Consider the following 16,013-nt stretch of genomic DNA (forward strand, 5'->3'; position numbering starts at 1 on the left):
AATATCGAAGAGTGGCCCAGATTCTCCAACCCAGATTGAAATTTTTTTCGAAAAAACCTCAAAAGATACTGATTTTATAAATCCTGCATATCCAATACCTGTATCATTTGATGATGCCATGTGAATCGCTAGAAACATGTTAAGTGTATGGCTAACCCAATAACGAAAGTTTCGTAAGGAGACTGGAGCTGACTACCATGAGACAAAAGATCTTCTTTCTAAAGAGATTGGATTCGAAACTCTTATACGTCTAATGTTCAATATTGAAATAATTTCAACGTGTCAACAAACCATTAATGCGCCTGAATTTTAAAAACAGGAGATTATGAAAGATCTTTAGGTTTTCGAGATTTTACAAAAATGATGATTGCAATATGTCTTTAAGACAAGTTTTTTTTGTATCTGATCCAACTTTCATTGGTATTTTAATCCAAATATTTCTTAAGAAGTGGATAATTTTGATTTCTAAACTTAAATACACGAAATTATTAGATTCCAAGTAACAAATCACATTCTTTATCACATTGAAATATACAATGACACAGTATTAATACCACTAGAATATAATGCGCCAGACTCGTCCTAAGTTAACGGAAAACTGACAAATTTTTGACCCCCCATGGTTTCCATGGAACTCCAACCGTACGCGGAAGACCAACCAACCAACCAACCAAGAATATATATATATAGTAAATAGTAAGATTTTTACTAAGAAAAGAACAAACTCACACACACACAGAGTAAAAATAGATTTCAGATAGCTGAAAGATTGCTGATAATGGCCTATAGTCTCAGGTTTGTTGTGATGGATGTTGAAATCATCGAAAAAGATTCGATTTTTCTTGACCAATTCGTGTCTTTTTATGGTTTTTGATCAATTTGTCGAAATTTAGTGTCTGGGCAGTTCTTGATTCGTAGAAATTTGCATGGGCCAAGTCTTTTGGTTTTTTGCTGATTTACTCTAATTTCATTGATTGACCAAGTTGATTTTGGATTTTGAATTCCTCGAAATGTTACATGGCATCATTTCTTCTCAGGGAAGTTGTTGAATTCGAACTTGGAAGAAACGCAGAAACCTGAATTTTTTTTTTTGGATTGGTATAGCATAGACTAAATGGCTTGTTCATCCCCAAACAACAGCATCTTGATAATGGGTTCTTACCTTTAGGTGTAAACAAAAGCAGGAATTCGATATCGGCCTGTTTGATTCTCGCGTTCATAATCTTTTGTGCCTTTTCAGGTTCCTTCTACTCAGTCATTAGTCAGCGATTGCAGAAGCTTCTGTTTGATTGGATTTTCATTAGCTTTAATGATTGAGCTTCAGATTTGTATATGTAGATTAACAGCTAAAGGTATGCTTATAGTGTTATAGTTAGCATTAAGTTCTTGTTCGTGGTTGCTCTGTGAAAAACAGGTTGTTCATTGCAGTTGCTTTGATTCACCGGGTTCGAATTATCTCTTTTTTAGATGACATATCATTTCTTTTACTGTATTATGCACAAACATATCGAGTCAGACACCATGTCCGAAATGCCACATTACATTGTTGAGACATTAAACACAAAGGAAAATGGGCATACATATTTGATACACTTCAGTTGCACCAAAATTTTGTTACTAGGACTTAGAACAGTTCTCTTACTTTCACTTGAAAACTTTTTCATACCAACTAATAAAAACGACCTTCTTGAGCTATTTTTCATGGCCATGTGTTTGTTATACCTTGTTAGAGATGCTAAAGCACAGGTTTTTTTATTTGCCACCTTCAAAATGGTGACTAAAGCAGAGCTGTCACGAATTTTCCTATGGATCCACTAGCAAAAGATTATCCTAGATTCAACAGATCAACCACATTTACAAATGGTGATATTTTTGAACCCTCTTCGAGTAACAATGGTGAGACCAGTGGCAAGAAAATTATGTATTCCCCATCTTCTCACCGTATAAAACTGTTGAACCTGAGATGTTAGCTTACTCTCCATCAATATCTTTCTCCTACAGCTAAGCAGCGGGGAACTTTGATAGAATGGTTAAACGGTGTTCTTCCTGATTTGAACTTGCCAATAAATGCTTCAGATGAAGAACTACGTGCATTCTTGGTGGATGGTTCTGTTTTGTGCCGATTACTGAACAAACTAAAACCTGGTTCTATAACTGAGGTAGCTGAAACTTTACTTGAGTTGCTTTAGAGTTTTGGATATACAAATTATGATATGACATGCTTTCTTCCTGAATTTTTGTAAGGTTGGTGCTCCTGTAAGTTCTTCACAATCCCGGTCAGAAAATGCCCAAAGATTTTTGTCAGCAATGGAAAAATTGGGCTTACCAAGGTTTCAAGAAGCAGACCTGGAAAAGGTAGTATAGAATATTGCTTGCCCTCTTGCTCAATAATGAACCTTGTTTTTGACGTTTTGTATTCTTACTTTGTAAAGGGGTCTATGAAAATTGTATTGGACTGCCTTTTAACGCTTCAAACTCATTTTCTCCCAAGTCTTGGGAGGTATAACGGAAGTTTTCAGAGGGATGAACCCTTTCGAATGCTTACTTCCCCAACTTCTGCATCAGACTCGAAATTTCAACGTGTCTTACGCAGCCCCATAAGGGCCGGTATTTCTCTGTTTGCTTCCTTTTTATTCCAGTTTATGTATACACAGAAATACAGGTTATGCAACTTTGTTGACAATGAATTCATTTATTTTCAATCTTGATCCTGTGCAGAGCCATCAGCTGCCCTTATTAATCATGTTGGACATAAGTTTCACGAAGTATTTCAGCTTAAACAAGGATCTTACACAGATATTCCGGCTGCAAAGATTTCGGAAATGATGAAATCCAATAGCTTAGATGTGAGTGTATGACCGATCTTGTTCTCGATTTCTTTCAATAGTGTTATTTGGATTCTGTTTTCCTAATTGAAATTTGTGTCTGTGATGTAGAATGCCCCGACACAGTCGCTGTTATGTGTTGTAAATGGTATTTTAGATGAAAGTATTGAACGGAAGAATGGAGAAATACCTCATGTAAGATAACAAATCAAATAAATTTATTCGAGAAGCTCATTAGAGTCCATAGAAAAAGGGAATAAAACCTTCAATAAATTTTACTTTCTTCAAATTCTCAGCGTGTTGCCTGCCTATTGAGAAAAGTCGTCCAGGAGATAGAGCGACGGATATCCACTCAAGCAGAACATTTGCGCACGGTATTATCTGATAAGATGATTCTGTTGCTGATTAATGATAATAACACAATCATAATCTATGTTTGCATCATGATCTGCAGCAAAATAATCTTTTCAAGGCTCGCGAGGAGAAATACCAGTCAAGAATTAGAGTTCTTGAGGCTCTTGCTGCAGGAACTAGTGAAGAGATACAGGTATAATGGCGCTTCCAATTTTACCGAATTCTGTGTTAAACTGTATGCTGATGTTGTTCATATATATTAGTATAATAATACAATTTTCCTTCATGAATTCTTCGTTGCACAAGGTTATGGACGATGCTTAAGCTTTTCTTTGCACATTTGCACGTTTGTTTAAATCTTAGCTCATTCCAAGCTTTATCAAAAGCCAACCTAATTTTAAATGCAGAGCGAGAACAATATAGAAGAGAAAAAGAAAGTAGAAGAGCAGTATGTAGAGAGACTGATGAAAGAACAAGAGAGCCGCAATCAAGAGATTGCAAATTTGAAAGAAGAGCTCGAAATAGCTAGGAGAAGACATGAAGAGGATTATGATAACGAGATCAAGACTTTAAAACAAGAACTAGAAATAGCTAAAAGAAAATATGAAGAGAAGTCCTTACAATTTAAATCCGAAGCAACAGGATCTCAACTGGAGCTTGAGAATAAACTGGAAGCAGCAGTAAGCCAGCTAACAGAGTCTAGGAATAAAGTGAAGGAGCTTGAGAATAAACTGGAAGAAGCAGTAAGCCAGCTAACAAAGTCTATGAATAAAGTGAAGGAGCTTGAAGCATATTCCGAATCAAAATCTCTATGTTGGAGTAAAAAAGAGCACGTTTACCTTACATTCACGGAAGTTCAGCTTGGCGCTTTACGGGTGCGCTAACAAATGATCATCATATCTCTACTTATCATTTACATTGGAGGAAAAAGTACCCAAATTATCTTATGTAGTAATTAATATATTTGTTCAGGAACTAAGGTTTGCATCTGAGTCGATCCGGCAAGAAATTGTTGGAACACAGAAAAACTATTCTGAAGACTTCAGTACTTTAGGTTGAATCTAATTTTGAGGCACTGTTTTGGTTGTTTAAAGATGATGAAGATGAATAAGAATTAACTTGTGAGTACAGGATCAAGAATCAAGGCTATGGATGATGCGGCAAAAAACTATTATTCTCTCCTTGCTGAAAATCGAAAGATGCATAATGAACTGCAAGAGCTTAAAGGTTACTCCTAGTTGGCACACGATCTTTGTAATATGAATGGCCGCAAAGCGAAAAGCTTATTTGTGTTTTGATTCAATTAGGGAATATTCGGGTGTATTGCCGTGTAAGGCCCTTTCTTGCGGTTCAGAAGCAGAAACAATCGACTGTCGAATACATTGGTGAAAATGGAGAGATAGTTGTTTCAAATCCATCTAAACAAGGGAAAGAAGCACGACGTTCATTTAAGTTCAATAAAATATACGGTCCAACAGCAACACAAGGTTTTGATATTCATGTTTTTGCTAGAGTAGTGTGTTTATTTATATGAATAAATCGTCATCTTGATTTGATACGACTTTTCAAATGTATGCATGCAGCTGAAGTATTTGCAGATACGCAACCGTTAATACAGTCTGTTTTGGATGGATATAATGTGTGTATACTTGCCTATGGTCAAACTGGTTCTGGGAAAACATATACCATGGTAAGAAAGTAAAATTTATAAAACAAATAACATATTTTTTACTTACAGCATAGAAGTGAACGGTAAAGTTATGCAGACTGGCCCTGATGGAGCAACTGAAGCAGAATGGGGAGTCAATTACCGAGCTTTAAACGATCTTTTCCGCATTTCGCAGAGTAGGAAGAATAGCTATACATATGAAATTTCTGTTCAGATGGTGGAAATATATAATGAACAAGTCCGCGATTTACTCACAAATGATGGTTCACAAAAGAGATATCCTTCTCATTGTGATCATTTTAAGGAATTTGCTTTTTCACTTCGTTTGTGGCTCGAGATTTTTCCTTTTCTAAACTTTTAATGTAGAGAGTGTTGGATTTAAGGGTTTTTGCATTATATACTCGTTTTCTTAACTTGCATACACTTGGGATTTTAGCTACCACTCAACCCAACGGGCTATCCGTCCCAGATGCTAGCATTCACCCTGTCAGCAAAACTTCGGATGTATTATATCTTATGAGTACTGGACTAAAAAACAGAGCCAGAGGGGCCACAGCTTTAAATGAGAGAAGCAGTCGATCACACAGGTATTGGTTCTGAAAAACACCGACCTTCTCCTAATACTTATTGTGAAAATTCATGTTGCATCTATCCAGTGTCGTCTCCATTCATGCCCGAGGAACGGATTTGAAGGGTAATTCATCTAGTAAGAAGCAGCCTTCATTTAGTAGATCTAGCAGGAAGTGAAAGAGTAGACCGTTCAGAGGTCACGGGAGACAGACTGAAGGAAGCTCAACATATAAACAAATCTTTATCTGCTCTTGGAGATGTCATATTTGCTTTGGCACAAAAGAATGCTCATGTCCCCTACCGTAACAGCAAGCTCACTCAAGTGCTTCAGAGCTCATTAGGTACGGATAAGCTGTTTTAAATAAATTAAGCTTTATCTCGATTAATTCTTCAGGTACATGAACATCTTTCCTGCTAGTTTACTCCCCAAACAGTATGAGGAAAAACAAGAAATATGAAAAGCTGACGTGAAAAAAATCTTGCTTATTTAACACAGGTGGCCAGGCAAAGACACTAATGTTTGTTCAGCTTAATCCTGACATTGGTTCCGCCACTGAATCAATCAGTACGTTAAAATTTGCTGAGAGGGTATCCGGAGTCGAGCTTGGTGCAGCAAAAAGCAGCAAAGATGTGAGGGATTCAAGGGACTTGATGGAACAGGCAAGTATCTTGGTCTCCATGTGAGTGTAAGTTATACATCATTATATTTTTCGTACAATACACGTGATCTGATTGGATCGATCCAAGATTTCAAATGAAGGCATCCGATAAGGGAATATAACTTGCATTTGTTTTTTCCTAACTTGTAATCAAAAGCAAATATAAGATAACATATAGTGCTAACTGGATATAATCTTTTGGTGATATCATAATAGGTATCATCTTTGAAAGACACTATAGCCGAGAAAGACGGTGAGATTGAGAGGCTGCAGCGGCTTAAAGATCTCAAACACATGTCGACTGGCTAACAGTTTGGTACAAACTAACCATGAAGGTATATATTATCTAACACAAGCCACATTTTACTCAATTTATGGAGTATATCTCTTAGTACATCTCACCTTGTTCATGACACAAGTTTGCTGATTTTTTAGGAAAACATTGTACCATATAGAAATAGAAATTGTAGAGACAGATAGATACACCATGCTTGAACACATATCCTATATGGTCTAGATGATTTTTTTTTCCATAGAAATTCATGGAAGTGTTTTGTAATTATTCCTCAGCTGTTGTAAATTCGGCCGCAAGTGAATACTATATAGCCTTTTCTATAAATGCCCTTATTGCAGCACGTGAACTTAAAAGAACTTCATAACTCGTTTCTCAAACTGTTGATGTTCATGATCATGTTTATTTGAGTTTACTTGTGGATTCAAATTATTTTTCGTTTGTTATTCTAGCTTTTGACTAAAATTTCATATCGCCTATAAACCCCATTTGAGCCCGAAAAGCGATATAATGCATGGTCATGAGGCATCTGTAAGTGACATAAAAACGCAAAAAGCTATAGAAACGCATAACTTTTCCTTTCTGCCTTTCGATTAAAATTACACTGAAGTTTACAAACTCGGAATACAAAAAGACCTCACCCTACAAATCAAAAGTCAGAAAGATGGTTCCTCTCCCTGTTTCTTATTATAGATGGACTCGACCTCATTACATATACACAGAAAAAACTCAACTGATTAACTCTGAAACGCCATAACCATTAGTTTGGCCCATGGCATATACAATTATAAACATACAGTTCCTCTCAAAACTCTCTCGGTTAGTTTGTTATTTGTTTTACTCAGTAGTCAGTACCACTAAAATATAGGCTCGTCGTGATCAGATAGATGACTAGGCTACTGCAGAAATGCTACAATTTTCACGACAATTGAACCCTTCTATCCTCACTGGAGCTGGCTTGCTGTCGCAACTCCCCTGAGCACAACCTCCACTCGCAAATGCAGGGGATAAATGGCTGGGGTCGTCATTGCCAAACTGCTCATCTAGGATAACAGGATTTGAGGCCCTGCTTGGTGGTGAACCGGTAAAAAACGGCGGAGATGAAGCCACCTGAAAATTTGATCTCTCAGAACCAGAACTCCAAAATAAATATAACATGTTTTAGAGAAGAGTAAGTAAACAACTAGTTCTTAATCTCAGGTAGCAAAAGTAAAAGTTGCTAACGGAACTGTAATGTGGCACACATTCAGGCTCTTACAATAAGCAAAGGTCTATATCGCATAACTATTGTCAAGGACAGCCATTCTGACTTTCGGAGACAATAGTATTATGGATAGGTTCTGCTCCATTTCGATATTTTTTTTTGCATTCTACACACATATACTGCTTTAAGCAAATAGGTGGCTTATAACGGCTTTCTTGTTATAAGCCAGGTTTACTCTTACGGTCAGATTGAAATCCTCAGTTGATTGCACAATCTACTGATACCGGCATCTACTGGTGGGCTCCGGCTTAACTCCCCTTGTAGTTTTATGCTCTAAGCAAAACATATATGAAATCCAAACGGGTATTACATTTAAGAGCCAAAAGCTTACAAATGGATAAAAATGCCTTATGGATCCTTTAGAATCAGACAGCCGCCAAACACGGATAAACAAGTTTGCCATCTTCTTCATAATGGAATCCAATCAATTTTTGGATAGCTAACTAGAACCAAATCCACATATTCCATATCCCAAACCTTGAAAATCAATTTTAGAGCCCACAGTCCACAGGACGCATTAATACATACATATAACCAACCAATCAAACAAACTCAAGTGCTTATCAAATATCATGAAAAGTAAAAAAGTTACCTTCGATTGAATAATATCCAGAAGCACCGTCCCCGCTCTAGCATCATACACATCTGTGGGAGGATTCCTGTCATAAAAACAAAACTCCAACAAAAGCACTGATAAAAAACCCCAAAAGAAAAGGAAACGAAAACATGTACTATACTTGATTTGTAGCATCCGAGAGTGAGTTTTAACGGGGTCGTGAAAGTGACGCGGTGGGCCGCCGATTCTACGGGGCTTCGGGCAAATGACACCGTCGGTGACACAGCCCCCAACCAAAGCCTTCTGCTGGTACACCAATCTGTTCATTTTCCCGCTTTTTCCACCAGAAATTGTACGAATTAATCCAAAAGCCTGCAAAATGAAGAACAAATCAGAGAAAAAAATCCATACACTACAATCAATGCATTACAAAAATCAAAACACAACGAATATAAATCAAGAGCATGTAGAAGAAAAACAAGGAACAATTAGAGAAAATTACGGTGAACAGATTGAGAGTAGGATGGATGTATCTCTTCTTTCTTCCGGACTGGGAAAGAAGAGGAAATGTCAGAGAGAGATTTTGGGGAACGGAAGAGGGATATGATTATGGGCTTGGAGGGATTCATAGAGGAGGATGGTGTGCCGCACGTGTGCTCATTTGCCCCATCTTTTACGCACGTGTGCTCACGTGATACTGCAAATAAAATTAATTTTTTTCAAAGTTCGATGAAATATAATTTTATATACATTGAAAAAGATAAATAATATTTTTAGAAATTAAGTATGATAATTTTGAAATTGTACTAAAATAAGTTTTAGGATATTTTTAATCAAATAAAAATCGAGTATTTTTATAATTTGATAAAAGTGTTTTGGCTATTTAAAAATGTGACATCGAAATAATAAAAGCAGTTAATCGAGAATCCTCACATTTAAAATACCAAAAATTATTTTACTTAGATAATTATTCTAATTAACAGTTCAAAATTTTACCAAAAACACTCTGCTATTAAGTCATAATTTTGGAAAAATAAATTCGATAAAGCCGTTTAAATGGTTTTAATTGGAGATATTCTTTGAGTTAGATCTATCTAGCCCGATAGTAATTCTCTTCATGATATCCCAACAACATTAAATTATATGATAAAAACTTGTGTGACGGATCGTATTTTGTGAGACGGATCTCTTATTTAGGTTATCCATTAAAAAGTATTACTTTTTATGCTAAAAATATCATTTTTTATTGTGAATATCAGTAGGGTTGACCCGTCTCACATATAAAGATTCGTGAGACCGTCTCACAAAAAACCTACTGAAATTATATAGATTCTAAATATATATTAATAGAAAACGATATTATGTGTTGATGATCATGAACTAATGTTATGCTTTTTTATAGATAATTTAAATAATTATTCAAAACTAATACAAATATATAATATAAAATATAAATTAAATATTATACACAAACTTTGACAACATGCATGAAGCACACCAAAGATTAATCCTAATTTAATAAATTTCAACCAAATAAAACTTTCATTCAAATTTTTATAACCTTAAATTTCCAAATAGAAACATCACCAATTTTTAAGCAAATAATATAATAATTCTCTATATTGTCTGAAATTATATGCCCGTATATATAATGTATGTTCATACAATATTTCTGGATCAAATAAAGAATTATATAGAATTCTTAAAAACTAAAATAATATTTGGAAAGAAAAAGAAAAAACTAAAATAATATTTGGAAAGATACTATTGTAGTATTTATCTTTTGTAAATGAGTAGGTCTCTTGTAACACGGTCTCACGAATATTTATTTGTGAGACGGATCAATCCTATTGATATTCACAATAAAAAGTAATACTCTTAGCATAAAAAGTAATACTTTTCATGGATGATTCAAATAAGATATTCGTCTCACAAAATACGATCCGTGAGACCATCTCGCATAAATTTTTGTAAAAAACTAGACAAGTAATTAATATTATAATATAAAGATGCGTGATGTCTCTTCTTTTTTGTTTCGTTCCTATCTTACACGTTGCTTTTATAGTCATCAAGGAATTTCAATTTTAAAATCAAAATCAAATATTAATATTGTTAATTTAATTTATTAAAGGTTCTAATCTAAAAAAATAATATTATTAAAGTTTCTTGATTAGTGTTTTTAATCTAAGGGACATCAGAACTTCTCTTAATTAATGTGTTCCAATCAAACTAAAGCTGCCCAAATGTTATTGAATTAGTTTAATTTAACAAAAAATAATCCATTTTATGTACTAAATTGATTAAATACTTACATTAATTAATTAGTGATAATTCAACACTTCAAAATGCCCATTATATACTTAATCCAAATTACCTTTTTTTCCCTTAAGATATGCTGAAATGACATTAAAAAGTTGAGATAACTCATGAAATGATAGTGATAAATCAACAAAGTGGGGTTATGGAAGGAGGGAGAAGATATAATATATCTTGGAAAATAAAATTTATATTTCAAGAAAAAATTTATAATAAAATTTAAATATTATTTTTTTTCCCAATTTGAAATACAACAATTTGCCAATAGCTTATAGTCCATAAGACACCAAGTTATTAAATTTGGACAAAAATTTGTATTCAAGATTCAATTGTAACGAACCTGAACGCATGTCGTTCTCCAGCCTTGCGTAAGGGTATATTAGTCTTTTAGAAAAAAAAATTGTAAAAGGAAAGCTGAGGCCAATCTTGGCAATCAAAAAAATTGTCAAAGCAATTAAAGCACTTCACTTTTGTAGTTTTCATCCTTAGAGTTGCTTTGTGTTAAAGGAAGAGATAAGTGGAGAAATCCATTATTGGATAAAAACAATTAAGAAAATGCTGCAATGTCACAAAGAAACAATTGCTAGGCTTTTCTACAATGTCTCCAGCTCTTTCTTGCTTCTCCTCATCTTCTTCCATTTCACTTCCATTTTTCTCGCCAAATTGTTCATCTTCTTTGGAGGCAATCCATTTTACCAAAGGTCCATACATACATTTACATATCGTCTCAAAGTTCTAAATTATATATACATTCTCGTGTTGTTTATTTTCTTGTACGTTTCTGATCTCTTATAGGAACCGAGATGGATATGTATTCAATGGTTTCTCCGATGAAGAAATGGAAGAAGGGGACGAGTACTCTCGCCATAAGCCGGTGGAGGGAGAAGAAGGCGTTGCGAACATGATTTATGGAGATCATGAACGATTTGTTCGGAATCCAAATAACGAGTTGGGAAGACAAAGTTGGGATAGTAATGAAGCAACATGTTATGGAACGCCAGATGACGTCGAATCCGGTGACGAAGAGGTTGTTGAAGAGGATCATATAATAAGAGATTCAGATTCTTGTTTTGATTCTGAGGAAGTTGAAACTGACCCCACTTCAAATCATGGCACCAGCTTGAGGAATGGGACTTATACTGATCCAGGTTAAATATACTAGTCCCAACTAGAATATACTTTCCTTGTAATAAAATGGCTAATGGAGTTCTCTTTTTTCAGATAATATTGAGAATGGCAACAAGAATCAGCAGACAAAGGAGTTGAATTTCAGACAAGAAGAGGATTTTCTTGTATTTCAACCATCAAAATCAGAAGGCAAGAAGCTGGTGCAGGAAAATGATGAGGGTGAAATATTTGGAGACACTTTTACGATAGGATCGACTTCTAAAGATTCGTCGGAATGGAGAAGCTCTATCAACTGTGGTACCGATGATCCTTTTTCGTCTTCTTCACGTCGAAGCTGCCCCAAGTGGGAATCATACACCTTGTTCCAGAAATACGATGAAGAAATGCTGTTTTTAGATCGAATAAGCGTGCAAAAACTCCATGAAACAGGTACTAGAACTCCACATTTTGTGTTGCACTTTTGAAAGTGAGGCTTTGATTCCATTTCTTGAAAGGAAAACTGTTCTTGGTGTCGAAAAAGGTCACGTTTTTTGGATATTTCATGAAACGAGTCATCAAGAAACGACTCGAGTTGAAGACTAGAGGCTCTTGCTAATATTGAAATACTTTTGCAGAATCATTGAGATCCATACAAGCATGTCCAAGATCCATATCCGAAAGGATTGTTCATAAACTAGGAACAATAAACAAAAAATCATCAAGATATCGTCACAATCCGTATCAAGAACTGGAAGCTGCTTATGTTGCACAGATTTGTTTAACATGGGAAGCCCTCAACTGGAACTACAAGTATTTTCAGCGTATAAAAGCCTCTCGTCGCGAGCATGATCCAGGGTGCCCTGCTTATATCGCGCAACAGTTCCAACAGTTTCAAGTTCTTCTGCAGAGATATGTAGAAAACGAGCCGTATGAATATGGGAGAAGACCAGAAATCTATGCTAGGATAAGGAGTTTAACACCAAAATTGCTTCAGGTCCCGGAATACCGAGGTGAAATCTTGTGCTTTTAATGAACAATAACTATCTATCTTAGTTTGTTCATTGATCAGTGAAATGAATTACAGCAAAACTTAACAATCCAGAACTTGGAGAAGTCAAGATTCAATGATCATTATTATATATTCATTCATTTTGTTGTATGCATAGATTCGGATCAAGACGATAAAAGAGAGGCCGGAAGCAATGGATCAAGAATCCCTTCAAGCTCATTTCTTCATATCATGAAAGAATCAATAAGGACATTCATGAATTTCATGAAACAAGACAGGAGGAATCACTGCCAAATATTAGCAGCGTTCTTTAGCAGAAAAAGAAGTGGCTCAGCTGATGCAACTCTACTACTCCACTTACTAAAAAGAGTAAACAAAAAGGTAAACACGAGTAATTTTATCTATTTAACTTGATTAATCACTTCCATTTTTATGTTAACAAACATTTGTTCAAATCTTGAATTCAAAAACCACCACAGAAAAAGGCCAAGCTGAATGATCTTCTACGGTCCGGGAAATGCTTGCGAAAAAGGCGGCTAAGGGAGGAGGAAGAGCTGGAGATTTTGATGGCTTTGATAGACCTTAAGGTGGTGTCAAGAGTTTTAAGAATGTCTGATTTGAGTAGTGAACAGCTGAATTGGTGTGAAAATAAGATGGGCAAAGTAAGGGTCTGTGATAGGAAATTACAAAGAGATTCCTCCCCACTTTTCTTTCCTGCTCACTGACTGGCCATGCAACTTTTACAAAGCTAAAAAGATTGATGACTAGATGCTGAATTTGATATGAATATCCACATTGCTTCATTCCCTTTTGTAAATACACAAAAATAATAATAATAATAATAATAATAATAATAATATATTGATCAACAATAATAAAAGCATCAAGGCCTCTAGATAATGATCTTGGTTCAATATATAGTATCTTTTTAAGGCTTTTCCTTCTTCTTCTTCTTCTTCCACATGGCCATGAGGTGTATTTTTCCTAACATATATCTAGATTAGTGGTGGGGATGCAACCATTTTTAGTAGTTTTGTAGTATAAAATGGTTTTGATGTAGATTTTACGGAAAATCACAATATCAGTCTAGCTCATATATTTATTTTCATCGATTTTGATAATTTATACTATCAAATTTTAGTTTTGGTCTCCTATCTTTATTATTCTTGCTAGTTTAATCACTTTTCCTATCTAACACCTACGTGGATCAGACATGTGGCTTGTATGTGATGTGACGAATCAACAGTTTTTATTAAAAACGACTAAAATTGACATAAATTTAAATACACGTGACTAAGACTGACACTGACATAAAAGACCGAAATCACAAAAAAATAATAATAATAATAACACCAAAGTGGTAGTTTTCCCTAGATTTTGTCCCCGTTATAAGTTATATGATAATTTAAGTGAATGTCATTTCTGATTATAAGAAATTAATGAATAACAAAATTACCATTAAACGATAATATGGATATATAACTTAATGTAGAAGTATGTGTAAAAGTAAACAAACACGTACATGTTGTATTAAAAAAAGTTGAAAAGTTAAATGTGTTGAGGTGACATATGTAGATTTTGGTGATTTGATTTACTTTGAAGGTGAGGATTTGGTCACTGATTTTGGTGAACGAGCTTGCTAGGAAGAAGGGCAGAGAGCAAGTTTAGCTTTAGTCGCTTTATATATTAAATATACATTGAGAAAATTAATGAGCTCAACTAAAGTAAAGCATCACTGCAAAAAGAGAGGAATAAAAAGGTGGCGCATGCTGCACTCCAAGATGGAACATATATAACTATCCAGCCCACTTCGGAAAACAGATTAAAACTACCAAATATCTATAAACAACGAACTAAAATTGAAATTTGACAGTATAAATGACAAAAATTGCAAAAATCAAGTATACATTACCGAAAATTCAAATTGCCCATTTTTTACTATATGGATTCTATCTTCAGTAAATTACATATGGTTGACAATGGTTGATTCCATCCTACATGTATGGGCACTACCCCTATGATAGAATCAAGGGCCCAAATTTAGCCACACATACATGAGATCCACTAATTTTTTTAAAATCACATATGTGTGTGAATCTTGTCCATCCAAACCATGCGAGGGCAGTGCCCCCACATGTAGCATCGAAGCTACCGTTGACAATAATCAATCAATAAATCTATTATTATGTTTCAATGATCGATAAGAATTTGTTTACCATATATAAACTATGTTGCCAAAAAAAACTTAGAAGCTGATTGAGAAGTTGAGGTGTTTTGGCTATGAAAGTTGTATCTATATATATATTTCACTTACCTTCAAATTTACATCCACAGTCTCGAATTTTGATTATTGTATGTTAGGCTAAAAAAAATACCAAATGAACAATTAAATAACTTCAAGAATTCCATTTTTTTTTTACATTTTTGTGCCACCTAATAGATTTGCTTCTACTAAATCTATAAAGGTGAGTGGTAACTACATGTCTACATCCCATGTAGACTATTGAATAATATATATATATATATATATACACACACACACACACGCACACACACGCACACACATACACCATTAACTGAAATTAAACTAGTAGAGTAACAAAATTTTAGTATGTTGGTAAAACTTTTATATAATTCAAAAAAATACATTTAACAGCTCAACTTTATATTTCACATTTTTTCCTCATCTTATCATCTCTCGTACTACACCAATTTTAAAAATCGATAGCTTCGTTTTAATTTTTCCATCTTTCCTACGAACTACATGCATTGTGTTATGTCACGAATCACATAAAAGTTTGAGGTTAGGATTGAAAAAGTTTAGGCTCGATACGACCAAATAAGGTGTAAATGCTATCAGAAGATCTATTCCACTTTAAAAAATGAAATACAGTCTTATGATTTGGTGAACCTGTAACTACCCCTCAATGAATATATAACCTCTCACCTTATTATATGTGGGTGATTTTATTTTTAAAAAATGAGATATCTCGTTGTATTTTTAATGTAATATTTTTATTATATGGGCTCTGGTTATAATTTCGAGAAAAAATTATAAAATGTCAAAATAGGTTGTCGTGTTCAATAACTTGTATAAGTTGTTGAAAATATCTCCACGAATTTTATTATAATCCGTACATACTCTCCCAAGTTAAATCCAATGACAAAAATTCTAAAATATATCAAAAAATATTTATTTTCATTGCTTTCATTGTATCATGTCCTTTTTTTGTAATTATGGAAATAAAAATATCATATAATACTAAATGTATCAATATCTTTTAAAATCTATTAATTCATTTTGTCATGATATTTGAAGGCATCATTTTAAATTGAGATAATATAATTTCTAAAAAACAAATTAAAATAAATTCATCTAAACATCCTCTAAA

General features: G+C 34.2%; 3 protein-coding genes and 1 long non-coding RNA gene across 4 annotated transcripts in view; 2 read left to right on the forward strand and 2 right to left on the reverse strand.

Annotated features, from left to right (window-relative positions):
* LOC142529527 (uncharacterized) overlaps positions 1-16,013 on the reverse strand; it is an 83,794-nt gene that overhangs the window by 26,095 nt on the left and 41,686 nt on the right. The gene's annotated exons all lie outside the window — the stretch shown is intronic.
* Positions 719-6,690, forward strand: LOC142530076 (kinesin-like protein KIN-14K). The gene is given in 21 exon segments (XM_075635840.1): positions 719-795; positions 1,169-1,201; positions 1,256-1,896; positions 2,002-2,159; positions 2,245-2,355; positions 2,433-2,607; positions 2,719-2,846; positions 2,937-3,020; positions 3,122-3,199; positions 3,280-3,372; positions 3,587-4,054; positions 4,152-4,233; positions 4,311-4,406; positions 4,487-4,666; positions 4,763-4,869; positions 4,946-5,124; positions 5,271-5,435; positions 5,505-5,553; positions 5,555-5,759; positions 5,915-6,078; positions 6,294-6,690. Coding segments are annotated over 19 exon segments (2,706 nt in total). The 5' UTR covers positions 719-795; positions 1,169-1,201; positions 1,256-1,805; the 3' UTR covers positions 6,387-6,690.
* Positions 6,927-8,834, reverse strand: LOC142529530 (uncharacterized). The gene is made up of 4 exons (XM_075635078.1): positions 8,692-8,834; positions 8,371-8,561; positions 8,226-8,292; positions 6,927-7,479 (listed from the first exon to the last, which is right to left on the reverse strand). Exons 2-4 carry the CDS (start codon positions 8,514-8,516, stop codon positions 7,261-7,263), a joined length of 432 nt encoding a protein of 143 aa, XP_075491193.1. The 5' UTR covers positions 8,517-8,561; positions 8,692-8,834; the 3' UTR covers positions 6,927-7,260.
* On the forward strand, positions 10,991-13,719 carry LOC142529980 (uncharacterized). Its single transcript, XM_075635713.1, has 6 exons — positions 10,991-11,206; positions 11,301-11,653; positions 11,727-12,062; positions 12,248-12,622; positions 12,779-13,002; positions 13,101-13,719. The coding sequence occupies exons 1-6, from the start codon at positions 11,061-11,063 to the stop codon at positions 13,344-13,346; spliced, it is 1,680 nt and encodes a 559-aa protein (XP_075491828.1). The 5' UTR covers positions 10,991-11,060; the 3' UTR covers positions 13,347-13,719.

This window comes from Primulina tabacum, chromosome 16, assembly GCF_025594145.1.
Source record: "Primulina tabacum isolate GXHZ01 chromosome 16, ASM2559414v2, whole genome shotgun sequence".
Taxonomy (NCBI): Eukaryota; Viridiplantae; Streptophyta; class Magnoliopsida; order Lamiales; family Gesneriaceae; genus Primulina; species Primulina tabacum.